The sequence below is a fragment of the Pleurodeles waltl genome, chromosome 5 (assembly GCF_031143425.1).
Source record: "Pleurodeles waltl isolate 20211129_DDA chromosome 5, aPleWal1.hap1.20221129, whole genome shotgun sequence".
Classification (NCBI taxonomy): domain Eukaryota; kingdom Metazoa; phylum Chordata; class Amphibia; order Caudata; family Salamandridae; genus Pleurodeles; species Pleurodeles waltl.
The window spans coordinates 1,772,118,962-1,772,132,461 of NC_090444.1; the positions used below are offsets into that span (position 1 = coordinate 1,772,118,962).

General features: G+C 48.0%; 1 protein-coding gene across 1 annotated transcript in view; it reads right to left on the reverse strand.

The window, feature by feature from the left end:
- Nucleotides 1–13,500, reverse strand: part of WDR43 (WD repeat domain 43) — a 462,775-nt gene that overhangs the window by 402,384 nt on the left and 46,891 nt on the right. The window contains exon 3 of the mRNA XM_069236209.1: nucleotides 8,221–8,342. Within this exon, the coding sequence (XP_069092310.1) occupies nucleotides 8,221–8,342 (122 nt within the window). The remainder of the gene's footprint in view (nucleotides 1–8,220; nucleotides 8,343–13,500) is intronic.

The following is a 13,500-nucleotide window of genomic DNA, read 5'->3' on the forward strand; positions in this document are numbered from 1 at the left end:
TGGGAAAGCAAAGCTGTTCAAAGAAAGACAAGAAAACGAAAGTAGCACTTCACTGGCAAACTAAAGTGGTGCTAATGTGTGTGGTCATGAATAAAACTTTGCAACCACCATGCCTTACTTTTTTTTAGTAGCTTTTTTTTTTTTTTTGCATTTTCAACTTTTTCTCTATGTCCCGAGGCTGCACTTTGGAATAGAAAAATGTCAGAAAAAGACAACATTTGCAGCCAAAGTGTTTTTTTTTTTGATTCATTTCACTGGGGAACAAATAAAGGTAAGGACAGGCAGCTGTCAGGGGCAGAGCAGATGAAGTGAACACTGTATAGAGGTGTGCAGTTTGAGATGTGTTGTGAGATGTTCATTGTAGGAAGTTGGCTCTGTATGTGCTATTTCAAAGTAAGGAATAGCATGCACAGAGTCCAAGGGTTCCCCTTAGAGGTAAAATAGTGGTAAAAATAGATAATACTAATGCTCTATTTTGTGGTAGTGTGGTCGAGCAGTAGGCTTATCCAAGGAGTAGTGTTAAGCATTTGTTGTACATACACACAGGCAATAAATGAGGAACACACACTCAGACAAATCCAGCCAATAGGTTTTGTTATAGAAAAATCTTTTCTTAGTTTATTTAAAGAGCCACAGGTTCAAATTCTACATGTAATATCTCATTTGAAAGGTATTGCAGGTAAGTACTTTAGGAACTTTGAATCATTACATTAGCATTTATACTTTTTACATAAAACACAAATAGCTGTTTTAAAAGTGGACACTGTAAGGAAATGCCCCCTTGGCATGGTTGCCCCCTGACTTTTTGCCTTTGCTGATGCTATGTTTACAATTGAAAGTGTGCTGAGGCCTGCTAACCAGGCCCCAGCACCAGTGTTCTTTCCCTAACCTGTACTTTTGTATCCACAATTGGCAGACCCTGGCATCCAGATAAGTCCCTTGTAACTGGTACTTCTAGTACCAAGGGCCCTGATGCCAAGGAAGGTCTCTAAGGGCTGCAGCATGTCTTATGCCACCCTGGAGACCTCTCACTCAGCACAGACACACTGCTTGCCAGCTTGTGTGTGCTAGTGAGGACAAAACGAGTAAGTCGACATGGCATTCCCCTCAGGGTGCCATGCCAGCCTCTCACTGCCTATGCAAGTATAGGTCAGTCACCCCTCTAGCAGGCCTTACAGCCCTAAGGCAGGGTGCACTATACCATAGGTGAGGGTACCAGTGCATGAGCATGGTACCCCTACAGTGTCTAAACAAAACCTTAGACATTGTAAGTGCAGGGTAGCCATAAGAGTATATGGTCTGGGAGTTTGTCAAACACGAACTCCACAGCACCATAAAACTACACTGAAAACTGGGAAGTTTGGTATCAAACTTCTCAGCACAATAAATGCACACTGATGCCAGTGTACATTTTATTGTAAAATACACCACAGAGGGCACCTTAGAGGTGCCCCCTGAAACTTAACCGACTATCTGTGTAGGCTGACTGGTTCCAGCAACCTGCCACACTAGAGACATGTTACTGGCCCCATGGGGAGAGTGCCTTTGTCACTCTGAGGCCAGTAACAAAGCCTGCACTGGGTGGAGATGCTAACACCTCCCCCAGGCAGGAGCTGTAACACCTGGCGGTGAGCCTCAAAGGCTCACCCCTTTGTCACAGCACCGCAGGACACTCCAGCTAGTGGAGTTGCCCGCCCCCTCCGGCCCCGGCCCCTACTTTTGGCGGCAAGGCCGGAGAAAATAATGAGAATAACAAGGACGAGTCACTGGCCAGTCAGGACAGCCCCTAAGGTGTCCTGAGCTGAGGTGACTAACTTTTAGAAATCCTCCATCTTGCAGATGGAGGATTCCCCCAATAGGGTTAGGATTGTGACCCCCTCCCCTTGGGAGGAGGCACAAAGAGGGTGTACCCACCCTCAGGGCTAGTAGCCATTGGCTACTAACCCCCCAGACCTAAAACACGCCCTTAAATTTAGTATTTAAGGGCTACCCTGAACCCTAGAAGATTAGATTCCTGCAACAACAAGAAGAAGGACCGCCTAGCTGAAAACCCCTGCAGAGGAAGACCAGAAGACAACAACTGCCTTGGCTCCAGAAACTCACCGGCCTGTCTCCTGCCTTCCAAAGAACTCTGCTCCAGCGACGCCTTCCAAAGGGACCAGCGACCTCTGAATCCTCTGAGGACTGCCCTGCTTCGACGACGACAAGAAACTCCTGAGGACAGCGGACCTGCTCCAAAAAGACTGCAACTTTATCCAAAGAAGCAGCTTTAAAGAACCCTGCAATCTCCCCGCAAGAAGCGTGAGACTTGCAACACTGCACCCGGCGACCCCGACTCGGCTGGTGGAGAACCAACACCTCAGGGAGGACCCCCGGACTACTCTACGACTGTGAGTACCAAAACCTGTCCCCCCTGAGCCCCCACAGCGCCGCCTGCAGAGGGAATCCCGAGGCTTCCCCTGACCGCGACTCTCTGAAACCTAAGTCCCGATGCCTGGAAAAGACCCTGCACCCGCAGCCCTCAGGACCTGAAGGACTGGACTTTCACTGCAGAAGTGACCCCCAGGAGTCCCTCTCCCTTGCCCAAGTGGAGGTTTCCCCGAGGAAGCCCCCCCTTGCCTGCCTGCAGCTGTGAAGAGATCCCTTGATCTCTCATTGACTTCCATTGCGAACCCGACGCTTGTTCTAACACTGCACCCGGCCGCCCCCGCGCCGCTGAGGGTGAAATTTCTGTGTGGGCTTGTGTCCCCCCCGGTGCCCTACAAAACCCCCCTGGTCTGCCCTCCGAAGACGCGGGTACTTACCTGCTGGCAGACTGGAACCGGGGCACCCCCTTCTCTCCATTGAAGCCTATGCGTTTTGGGCACCACTTTGAACTTTGCACCTGACCGGCCCTGAGCTGCTGGTGTGGTAACTTTGGGGTTGCTCTGAACCCCCAACGGTGGGCTACCTTGGACCAAGAACTGAACCCTGTAAGTGTCTTACTTACCTGGTAAAACTAACAAAAACTTACCTCCCCCAGGAACTGTGAAAATTGCACTAAGTGTCCACTTTTAAAATAGCTATTTGTGAATAACTTGAAAAGTATACATGCAATTGAAATGATTCAAAGTTCCTAATGTACTTACCTGCAATACCTTTCAAACAAGATATTACATGTTAAATTTGAACCTGTGGTTCTTAAAATAAACTAAGAAAAGATATTTTTCTATAACAAAACCTATTGGCTGGATTTGTCTCTGAGTGTGTGTACCTCATTTATTGTCTATGTGTATGTACAACAAATGTTTAACACTACTCCTTGGATAAGCCTACTGCTCGACCACACTACCACAAAATAGAGCATTAGTATTATCTCTTTTTACCACTATTTTACCTCTAAGGGGAACCCTTGGACTCTGTGCATGCTATTCCTTACTTTGAAATAGCACATACAGAGCCAACTTCCTACAGACACTTAGTGCAATTTTCACAGTTCCTGGGGGAGGTAAAGTATTGTTATTTTTAGCAGGTAAGTAAATTACCTACAGGGTTCAGTTTTGGGTCCAAGGTAGCCCACCGTTGGGGGTTCAGAGCAACCCCAAAGTCACCACACCAGCAGCTCAGGGCCGATCAGGTGCAGAGGTCAAAGAGGTGCCCAAAACACATAGGCTTCAATGGAGAGAAGGGGGTGCCCCGGTTCCAGTCTGCCAGCAGGTAAGTACCCGCGTCTTCGGAGGGCAGACCAGGGGGGTTTTGTAGGGCACCGGGGGGGACACAAGTCCACACAGAAAGTACACCCTCAGCAGAGTGGGGGCGGCCGGGTGCAGTGTGCAAACAAGCGTTGGGTTCTCTGTTGATTTCAATGGGAGACCAAGGGGTCTCTTCAGCGGTGCAGGCAGGCAAGGGGGGGGGCTCCTCGGGGTAGCCACCACCTGGGCAAGGGAGAGGGCCTCCTGGGTGTCACTCCTGCACAGGAGTTCCGTTCCTTCAGGTGCTGGGGGCTGCGGGTGCAGGGTCTTTTCCAGCCGTCGGGAAATAGAGTTCAGGCAGTAGCGGTCAGGGGGAGCCTCGGGATTCCCTCTGCAGGCGTCGCTGTGGGGGCTCAGGGGGGACAACTTTGGTTACTCACGGTCTCGGAGTCGCCGGAGGGTCCTCCCTGAGGTGTTGGTTCTCCACCAGTCGAGTCGGGGTCGCCGGGTGCAGTGTTGCAAGTCTCACGCTTCTTGCGGGGATTTGCAGGGGTCTTTAAATGTGCTCCTCTGTAACAAAGTTGCAGTTCTTTTGGAGCAGTGCCGCTGTCCTCAGGAGTTTCTTGTCTTTCTTGAAGCAGGGCAGTCCTCAGAGGATTCAGGAGGTCGCTGGTCCCTTGGAAAGCATCGCTGGAGCAGGTTTCTTTGGAAGGCAGGAGACAGGCCGGTAAGTCTGGGGCCAAAGCAGTTGGTGTCTTCTGTTCTTCCTCTGCAGAGGTTTTTCAGCTCAGCAGTCTTCTTGTAGTTTCAGGAATCTAAATTCTTAGGTTCAGGGAAGCCCTTAAATACTAAATTAAAGGGCGTGTTTAGGTCTGGGGGTTAGTAGCCAATGGCTACTAGCCCTGAGGGTGAGTACACCCTCTTTGTGCCTCCTCCCAAGGGGAGGGGGTCACATCCCTAATCCTATTGGGGGAATCCTCCATCTGCAAGATGGAGGATTTCTAAAAGTTAGAGTCACTTCAGCTCAGGACACCTTAGGGGCTGTCCTGACTGGTCAGTGACTCCTCCTTGTTTTTCTCATTATTTTCTCCGGCCTTGCCGCCAAAAGTGGGGGCCGTGGCTGGAGGGGGCGGGCAACTCCACTAGCTGGAGTGTCCTGCCGTGCTGGCACAAAGGGGTGAGCCTTTGAGGCTCACCGCCAGGTGTGACAGCTCCTGCCTGGGGGAGGTGTTAGCATCTCCACCCAGTGCAGGCTTTGTTACTGGCCTCAGAGTGACAAAGGCACTCTCCCCATGGGGCCAGCAACATGTCTCGGTTGTGACAGGCTGCTGGAACCAGTCAGCCTACACAGATAGTCGGTTAAGGTTTCAGGGGGCACCTCTAAGGTGCCCTCTGGTGCATTTTACAATAAAATGTACACTGGCATCAGTGTGCATTTATTGTGCTGAGAAGTTTGATACCAAACTTCCCAGTTTTCAGTGTAGCCATTATGGTGCTGTGGAGTTCGTGTAAAACAGACTCCCAGACCATATACTCTTATGGCTACCCTGCACTTACAATGTCTAAGGTTTTGCTTAGACACTGTAGGGGCACAGTGCTCATGCACTGGTGCCCACACCTATGGTATAGTGCACCCTGCCTTAGGGCTGTAAGGCCTGCTAGAGAGGTGACTTATCTATACTTGCATAGGCAGTGAGAGGCTGGCATGGCACCCTGAGGGGAGTGCCATGTCGACTTACTCATTTTGTTCTCACTAGCACACACAAGCTGGCAAGCAGTGTGTCTGTGCTGAGTGAGGGGTCTCCAGGGTGGCATAAGACATGCTGCAGCCCTTAGAGACCTTTCCTGGCATCAGGGCCCTTGGTACCAGTTACAAGGGACTTACCTGGGTGCCAGGGTGTGCCAATCGTGGATACAAAAGTACAGGTTAGGGAAAGAACACTGGTGCTGGGGCCTGGTTAGCAGGCCTCAGCACACTTTCAATTCAAAACATAGCATCAGCAAAGGCAAAAAGTCAGGGGGTAACCATGCCAAGGAGGCATTTCCTTACACATAGGATTCAAGGAATATACATAACATCACCAATGAATCATCAAGAGTGCCTAAGAACATTATAGGGCAACATGTGACAGCCATAAATACAAGAAGGCCAAAAGCCAGGGAGTTGGAGAGGTAGTTAAGTGTAGAAACTGGGTCTAAAGGAAAAGACACAGACGGACAATGAAGGCTACTAAGGGATAAACATGACCCTGTCCACAACCTCTGCATGAACAAAAAAGTTAACATGTTAAATGGTAGGCAAAGTAATACAGGTTACTAGATTCAACTAACTGTATATGGCTTAATTCACAGGGGTCACAAAACCAAAGGAGAGGAAGAGCAGTAGAGCCGAGTCTCTGGACAATTTGAAGATGGATAGACAGACAAGTTAGACAAAGTGTTGTCCGAGCTCAGTCATTAAATGTCACAAAATAAGCGCCTCGTCTAACAAGGTCAGAAAGGCTTGTCACTGGTCTCCTCCTTCTGGGGGTCAAAGGGGTAATCAAGAAAACTTACCAACTCCAGTGGTTCGAAGAAGCTGTGTGAAAGACCCATTACGACATTTCTGAACTTAGACGGGCATGCAAAGAAATGTTGAATCGCTTTGTCTGCCAAGGTCTTCCTGAGAGCCAAAAAGCCTTTCCTTCTCATGACCGTATCTCTCACAAAATCTTGAGTGATGAGCTCTTGGCATCCCTCAATTGGATTGATTTGACTTTTCTCGTGTGCTAAAATAAGATGTGTGCTGATGTGGAAGAGGTCTGAATATTCAGAACTCTAGGGGATGTCGCAGACTTTGATCTTTGGGTGATAACCAGATGAGCGCACTCAACCTCAGTCTCTACCAAAAAAAAAAAAAAATCCAGGGAGGGAGCCATTTTTCCAGAAATTCCACCACAGTGAGGGCAGCAGGTTCAACATCATCCAAGACGGAAAATGTGAAGACTGCAGAGCCTGTAGCGCTCCTTCAGTTTGGTAATTTCACATTTGATGTAAGTTGTGTCATTTTTGGGCAGGCTTTTGTTGGGCAGATATACGATCTGCACCCATACCAAATCTCCTCTCCGCATTAGAAACTTTGAGATTAAGGTCTTTACAATTCTTGTGAATGAGAGACACCTCAACTTGTAAGAGATCGGTGCTGGTTTTGGTGGGGTGTCTCTAATTTGCAGGATATTCTGTGGTAGGGGATTCTTGTTTTGTTCTCTTGAGGTTGCCCTCCCATTTCTTTCCTTGCTTCTCCTAATGGACCTTTGAATCCGCCATTGTTAGCCCAAAAAATGTCAGGAAGAAGGGTGCTTGCCAGGTTTCAAGGTAAGCAGGGGGACCGTTTAAAGTTCAGTATTAAGCACACAAACCTGACCTTGTCAGAGCTGGTTGTAGCTGAAAGTTACCAACCATGAACGATCTCAAATGAAAGAGCCCACAAGCCAAGGGTGAACAAAGTCAAAATACGCTGCAGGGGACCATGGAGATATGAGGAGACTATTGATGGTAGAGAAGTAACCGATAAGTAAACAAATGGGACTAGAGGGATGGTCCAGTCACAAAGTCGTAAGGCAGGCATAGCAGATCAGTAGGTAGCCCACAGACACAGCAGACAAGGAAACAGCAGACAAGGAAACAGCAGACAAGGAAACAGCAACAGATCTGGTCAGGGGAGAAACAGGCATGGTGAAGAGCCACAGAAGATTGCAGCAGGGTTTTTGCAGGACGCTATTGCCAGACTAAGCACACCATTAATGGAGCAGTAGTTACTGCAGGAAAAACAAAAACGGGGAAGGGAAGTGTGAAAACAGGGTGGGTTGAAATGACAGGAGGCAGGTAGTTCCAATGGCTTATTATTGTGGTACCACAATCAAACGAGCAACAAAACAGCAGCGCGGAGGCAACACATTGCAGGTGCCACACTAGTTTCAGAAACCCCCACTGCTGCTTGTGGGCACTAAACTGCTGTCTGTGTGGCAAGCACATGCAGTATTTAAAAGTTACAGATTAGCTCCTGGCGCCTGTATCAGGTGTCAAATAGTTGTGTGGTGATTCCCAGCACCACGCTTTCACATGTGTTGGCAGTGGGAATGGAGGCTGAGCGTCACATCATACCACACCTCAGGGAGCTTCATTGGCTCCCGATGAACAAATGCACTAATTTCAACCTCCTCACACACATTCAAAATTCTACACACCTTATGCCCCACCTAACTGAACAGGTACATAATCTTCCACCAACCATACAGACACCACTGCTCTGAAGAACTTTTACTCGCACATATTCCACACAACAGAATCAGGTTAGAGTGGGCGTTCTCTTAGATCACTCCTAATGAGTGGAATGATCTCCCACTCCACATCAGAGCCTCGTCTTTTTTTTTATTCCACAAGAAGCTGAAGACCTAGCTTTTGAATTAACTAACCTTTCATAGTCAATATTAGGCACACACACACCTGTTTAGCACAAGATACCATTGCAATTAATAGTGCCCTTTACAAATACACATAACATACTCACCATTTGACTTTGCATGTATGTGAATTCCATTCGATGATGTGTTTGTCGTCTGAACAACTGTATAAGCAACCATTGTTCCGGTGCCACCGTATACAGTTTACTTTACTTTCATGGCCACTTACCTAGAGGAGATACAAAATAGCATCATGGTTACTACAAAGCTTAGTAGTTTTTCCTCCACGAGTTTACTCTAGTTGCTAAGGGAGTTATAAACCTGTGCTATAATCATGATATATATAGGCTCAAAATTGCAAAATGAGAAAAACAAGTTTGGTTGACTAGAAGTGGTTTTGCTCTGAAGCAGACATTCTGCATTTTGAATACCATGCTTCAAGCTTCTCCTTCAACAAAAGAAGTGCATCACCTTTTGTCTTACAGTGTGTAGGAAGTTGGCTCTGTATGCACTATTTCAAAGTAAGGAATAGTAAGCACAGAGTCCAAGGGTTCCCCTTAGAGGTAAGATAGTGGCAAAACGAGAATACTAATGCTCTATTTTGTGGTAGTGTGGTCGATCAGTAGGCTTAACAAAGGAGTAGTGTTAAGCATTTGTTGTACATACACACAGGCAATAAATGAGGAACACACACTCAGACAAATCCAGCCAATAGGTTTTGTTATAGAAAAATATCTTTTCTTAGTTTATTTTAAGAACCACAGGTTCAAATTCTACAGGTAATATCTAATTTGAAAGGTATTGCAGGTAAGTACTTTAGGAACTTTGAATAATTACAGTAGCATGTATACTTTTTACATAAAACACAATAAGCTGTTTTAAAAGTGGACACTTAGTGCCATTTTCACAGTTCCTGGGGGAGGTAAGTTTTTGTTAGTTTTGTCAGGTAAGTAAATCACTTACAAGTCTCAGGTTTGGGTCCAAGGTAACCCACCGTTGGGGGTTCAGAGCAACCCCAAAGTTACCACACCAGCAGCTCAGGGCCGGTCAGGTGCAGAGGTCAAAGAGGTGCCCAAAACACATAGGCTTCAATGGAGAGAAGGGGGTGCCCCGGTTCCGGTCTGCCAGCAGGTAAGTACCCGCGTCTTCAGAGGGCAGACCAGGGGGGTTTTGTAGGGCACCGGGGGTGGGGGTGGGGGGGGGGGGGGGGGGGGGGGGGACACAAGTCAGCACAAAAAGTACACCCTCAGCAGCGCGGGGCGGCCGGGTGCAGTGTGCAAACACGCGTCGGGTTTCCAATGGTTTTCAATGAGAGATCAAGGGATCTCTTCAGCGTTGCAGGCAGGCAAGGGGGGGGCTCCTCGGGGTAGCCACCACCTGGACAAGGGAGAGGGCCTCCTGGGGGTCACTCCTGCACAGAAGTTACGTTCCTTCAGGTGCTGGGGGCTGCGGGTGCAGGGTCTTTTCCAGCCGTCGGGACTTCAGGTTCAGTCAGTCGCGGTCAGGGGGAGCCTCGGGATTCCCTCTGCAGGCATCGCTGTGGGGGCTCAGAGGGGACAACTTTGGTTACTCACGGTCTCGGAGTCGCCGGAGGGTCCTCCCTGAGGTGTTGGTTCTCCACCAGTCGAGTCGGGGTCGCCGGGTGCAGTGTTGCAAGTCTCACGCTTCTTGCGGGGAGTTGCAGGGGTCTTTAAATCTGCTCCTTGAAACAAAGTTGCAGTTCTTTTGGAGCAGGGCCGCTGTCCTCAGGAGTTTGTCTTTCTTGAAGCAGGGCAGTCCTCAGAGGATTCAGAGGTCGCTGGTCCCTTGGAAAGCGTCGCTGGAGCAGGTTTCTTTGGAAGGCAGGAGACAGGCCGGTAAGTCTGGGGCCAAAGCAGTTGGTGTCTTCTGTTCTTCCTCTACAGGGGTTTTTCAGCTCAGCAGTCTTCTTCTTGTAGTTTCAGGAATCTAAATTCTTAGGTTCAGGGAAGCCCTTAAATACTAAATTTAAGGGCGTGTTTAGGTCTGGGGGGTTAGTAGCCAATTGCTACTAGCCCTGAGGGTGGGTACACCCTCTTTGTGCCTCCTCCCAAGGGGAGGGGGTCACATCCCTAATCCTATTGGGGAATCCTCCATCTGCAAGATGGAGGATTTCTAAAAGTTAGTGTCACTTCAGCTCAGGACACCTTAGGGGCTGTCCTGACTGGTCAGTGACTCCTCCTTGTTATTCTCGTTATTTTCTCCGGCCTTGCCGCCAAAAGTGGGGGCCGTGGCTGGAGGGGGCGGGCAACTCCACTAGCTGGATTGTCCTGCAGTGCTGGCACAAAGGGGTGAGCCTTTGAGGCTCACCGCCAGGTGTGACAGCTCCTGCCTGGGGGAGGTGTTAGCATCTCCACCCAGTGCAGGCTTTGTTACGGGCCTCAGAGTGACAAAAGCACTCTCCCCATGGGGCCAGCAACATGTCTCAGTTGTGGCAGGGTGCTGGAACCAGTCAGCCTACACAGATAGTCGGTTAAGGTTTCAGGGGGCACCTCTAAGGTGCCCTCTGGGGTGTATTTTACAATAAAATGTACACTGGCATCAGTGTGCATTTATTGTGCTGAGAAGTTTGATACCAAACTTCACAGTTTTCAGTGTAACCATTATGGTGCTGTGGAGTTTGTGTAAAACAGACTCCCAGACCATATACTCTTATGGCTACCCTGCACTTACAATGTCTAAGGTTTTGTTTAGACACTGTAGGGGCACAGTGCTCATGCACTGGTGCCCTCACCTATGGTATAGTGCACCCTGCCTTAGGGCTGTAAGGCCTGCTAGAGGGGTGACTTATCTATACCTGCATAGGCAGTGAGGCTGGCATGGCACCCTGAGGGGAGTGCCATGTCGACTTACTCGTTTTGTTCTCACTAGCACACACAAGCTGGCAAGCAGTGTGTCTGTGCTGAGTGAGGGGTCTCCAGGGTGGCATAAGACATGCTGCAGCCCTTAGAGACCTTCCTTGGCATCAGGGCTCTTGGTACCAGGGGTACCAGTTACAAGGGACTTACCTGGATGCCAGGGTGTGCCAATTGTGGATACAAAAGTACAGGTTAGGGAAAGAACACTGGTGCTGGGGCCTGGTTAGCAGGCCTCAGCACACTTTCAATTCAAAACATAGCATCAGCAAAGGCAAAAAGTCAGGGGGTAACCATGCCAAGGAGGCATTTCCTTACACAGTGTACATTTCACAATGCAAAAAAGAGAATAAGAGTGCTAAGATAATGCCTGCCACGTAAAATGCCTAGCTTTACCCCAATAACATTTGTGAATAAAGAGCAAAAACAGGTCAAGTGCAGAATGGAGGTAAAGTGGTGGGATGGAAATGCTTTTCTGATTTAATTTATCTGACCAGCCCTGGGCCCAACAACTGAGCCTGCTGACAAGTCTCCCATATTGGGTCATGAGACCAGAGCTCTGAGTGTTCCAATGGCATCAGACGCAGCCCTATTGTAAGACTGGCAATAGCCCAGGCCATGAGACAGTAGTGGCAATATGTATTCTAGAAAAAAAAATAAGCAATTTTTTTACAATCTGTATCTCTATGGATGAACATCCTATTAGCTTCCCTGTGTAAAATTCTGATACTGCTGCATATGCAGGGTGCATGTTCTCATAGGTGAGCACATCACAGTCAGTGGACTGGAACACTGCACAAGATGATAGTCAACTTTGTGAAGACTGGTGTGGTCCTTTTGATCTTACTATCACATATGTACAAGACTCATATTTCCCACCCCAAAACCCCAATATGTCTGGGTGGCTGTGAAAGGTAGCTAGTTCCATCCATTTTACTTACCTTCTTTCCTGTTCACAACTGTCTCACCAGGATGAGATGGAACCATGTCAACACCTATTCCACATTTACCCAAGCTATTGTAAAACATTGTTTGTTGAGACAGGCAGTGTGCGACACCTACCTTGAGTTCATCACAGTAGGAACATAAATTGCTATAATTAGAGGAGGCCTAATGTATTCAAATGTTCTAGTACACTGGCCAGACCTGGCCAAAAGAAAAGAGGTACTGTTCTCCTCAGTCAGCACTTTTGTCATTGGACTCACTGCATATCAGAACCGGTATACCCATACAAGAGAGAAGATGAGTGAAACACCAGGAGTGGAACTGTAACCCTCCCTACAACCTAGACCCAAGCAGAGGAGGCCTCTGAGGTTGCATTAACACAGGACATATTGAGAGAGATATAAGTGAGTTTCTCTGTCACTTGTAAATCTTTTACAAAAATGGGGAAACCAGAGTAAAACAGGCGAAGAATAAGGCCTCTAGAGAATGGCTAAATCACAAAAGTATGTGCTGTTGAAAAAGAAATGAGCGGATAAACTGTGCGCGGAAAGACAAAAGGCTGCAAACAAAGATCCCAAGTTAAAGGATGAAAGGCCATCATCCACCCTATGGAGGCATGCTTCATCACTGGGCCGCTGCAGGTACACGAAAGGAAAATGCTGGGGTTGGCTACTACCCTCGAGGAAAGGAGCTCAAGACAACTTAGGTAGGGGTTTTGTCCCACAAGTGAGTGGGGGAGGGAGAGGGGAGAGAATTAAGTGCAGAGTGGAATGCGTTAGCTTAAAAGTACCTACTGGTGGAAAACAAACTTAACTGATACCCCCAATGGTGAGCTAAAAGAGGGACAAGGGTTAATTGACCCGTAAAGAATGGTCAACATACACCCTGCCCAGCAGGGTGTCCAACAGACACCCTCAAGCAAGATGAAGAAAGATTTTCAAGACCAATTGCCCCTCTGCTAGCGATACCCACAGTAAGGGAAGTAACGGGGGGGGGGGGTAAATGTTTAAACCCACTGGCCAGAAACCATTTTAATCTCCTGTTGGGGAGATGACTAAACTTCTTATTTTCCACCAATAAGTAGTTTTAAGCTTGCACTTTACCCTCTATACTTTCACTTACTCGACACACCCTCGCACATACAGATGGGACCCCCATAAACATGATCATGAATAATCATGAACAGTTAGTACACCATGAAAAGAATGGTTCAGTAGAAATATTAGCTGTAGATGTTCAATTCCATCTTATCTTTTTTTGTGATTTAGCACCATGATGCTCCACTATGATGGTAATTCTGCATTGGTTTTACTAAAGAATAAATTTCACGCTATCCTGCTCTTTTCATTTATTTTAGTGTGGGGCACAATTTTCCCCTCTCAAATCCTTTTTGTGCTTGGGCTTTGAATTCCACACATCCACCCAGCCTGTCTTCAGTCTTCCAAAGCAGTAGGGGAGAATGGAGTCTGCACCACACCAAGCACTGACTGACCAGACTAAAAACTGCACAGCACTAGATAGGCATGAAGGGTACCCATTAGCATTCGGGTAGTTAATGTGGAAGGAGTA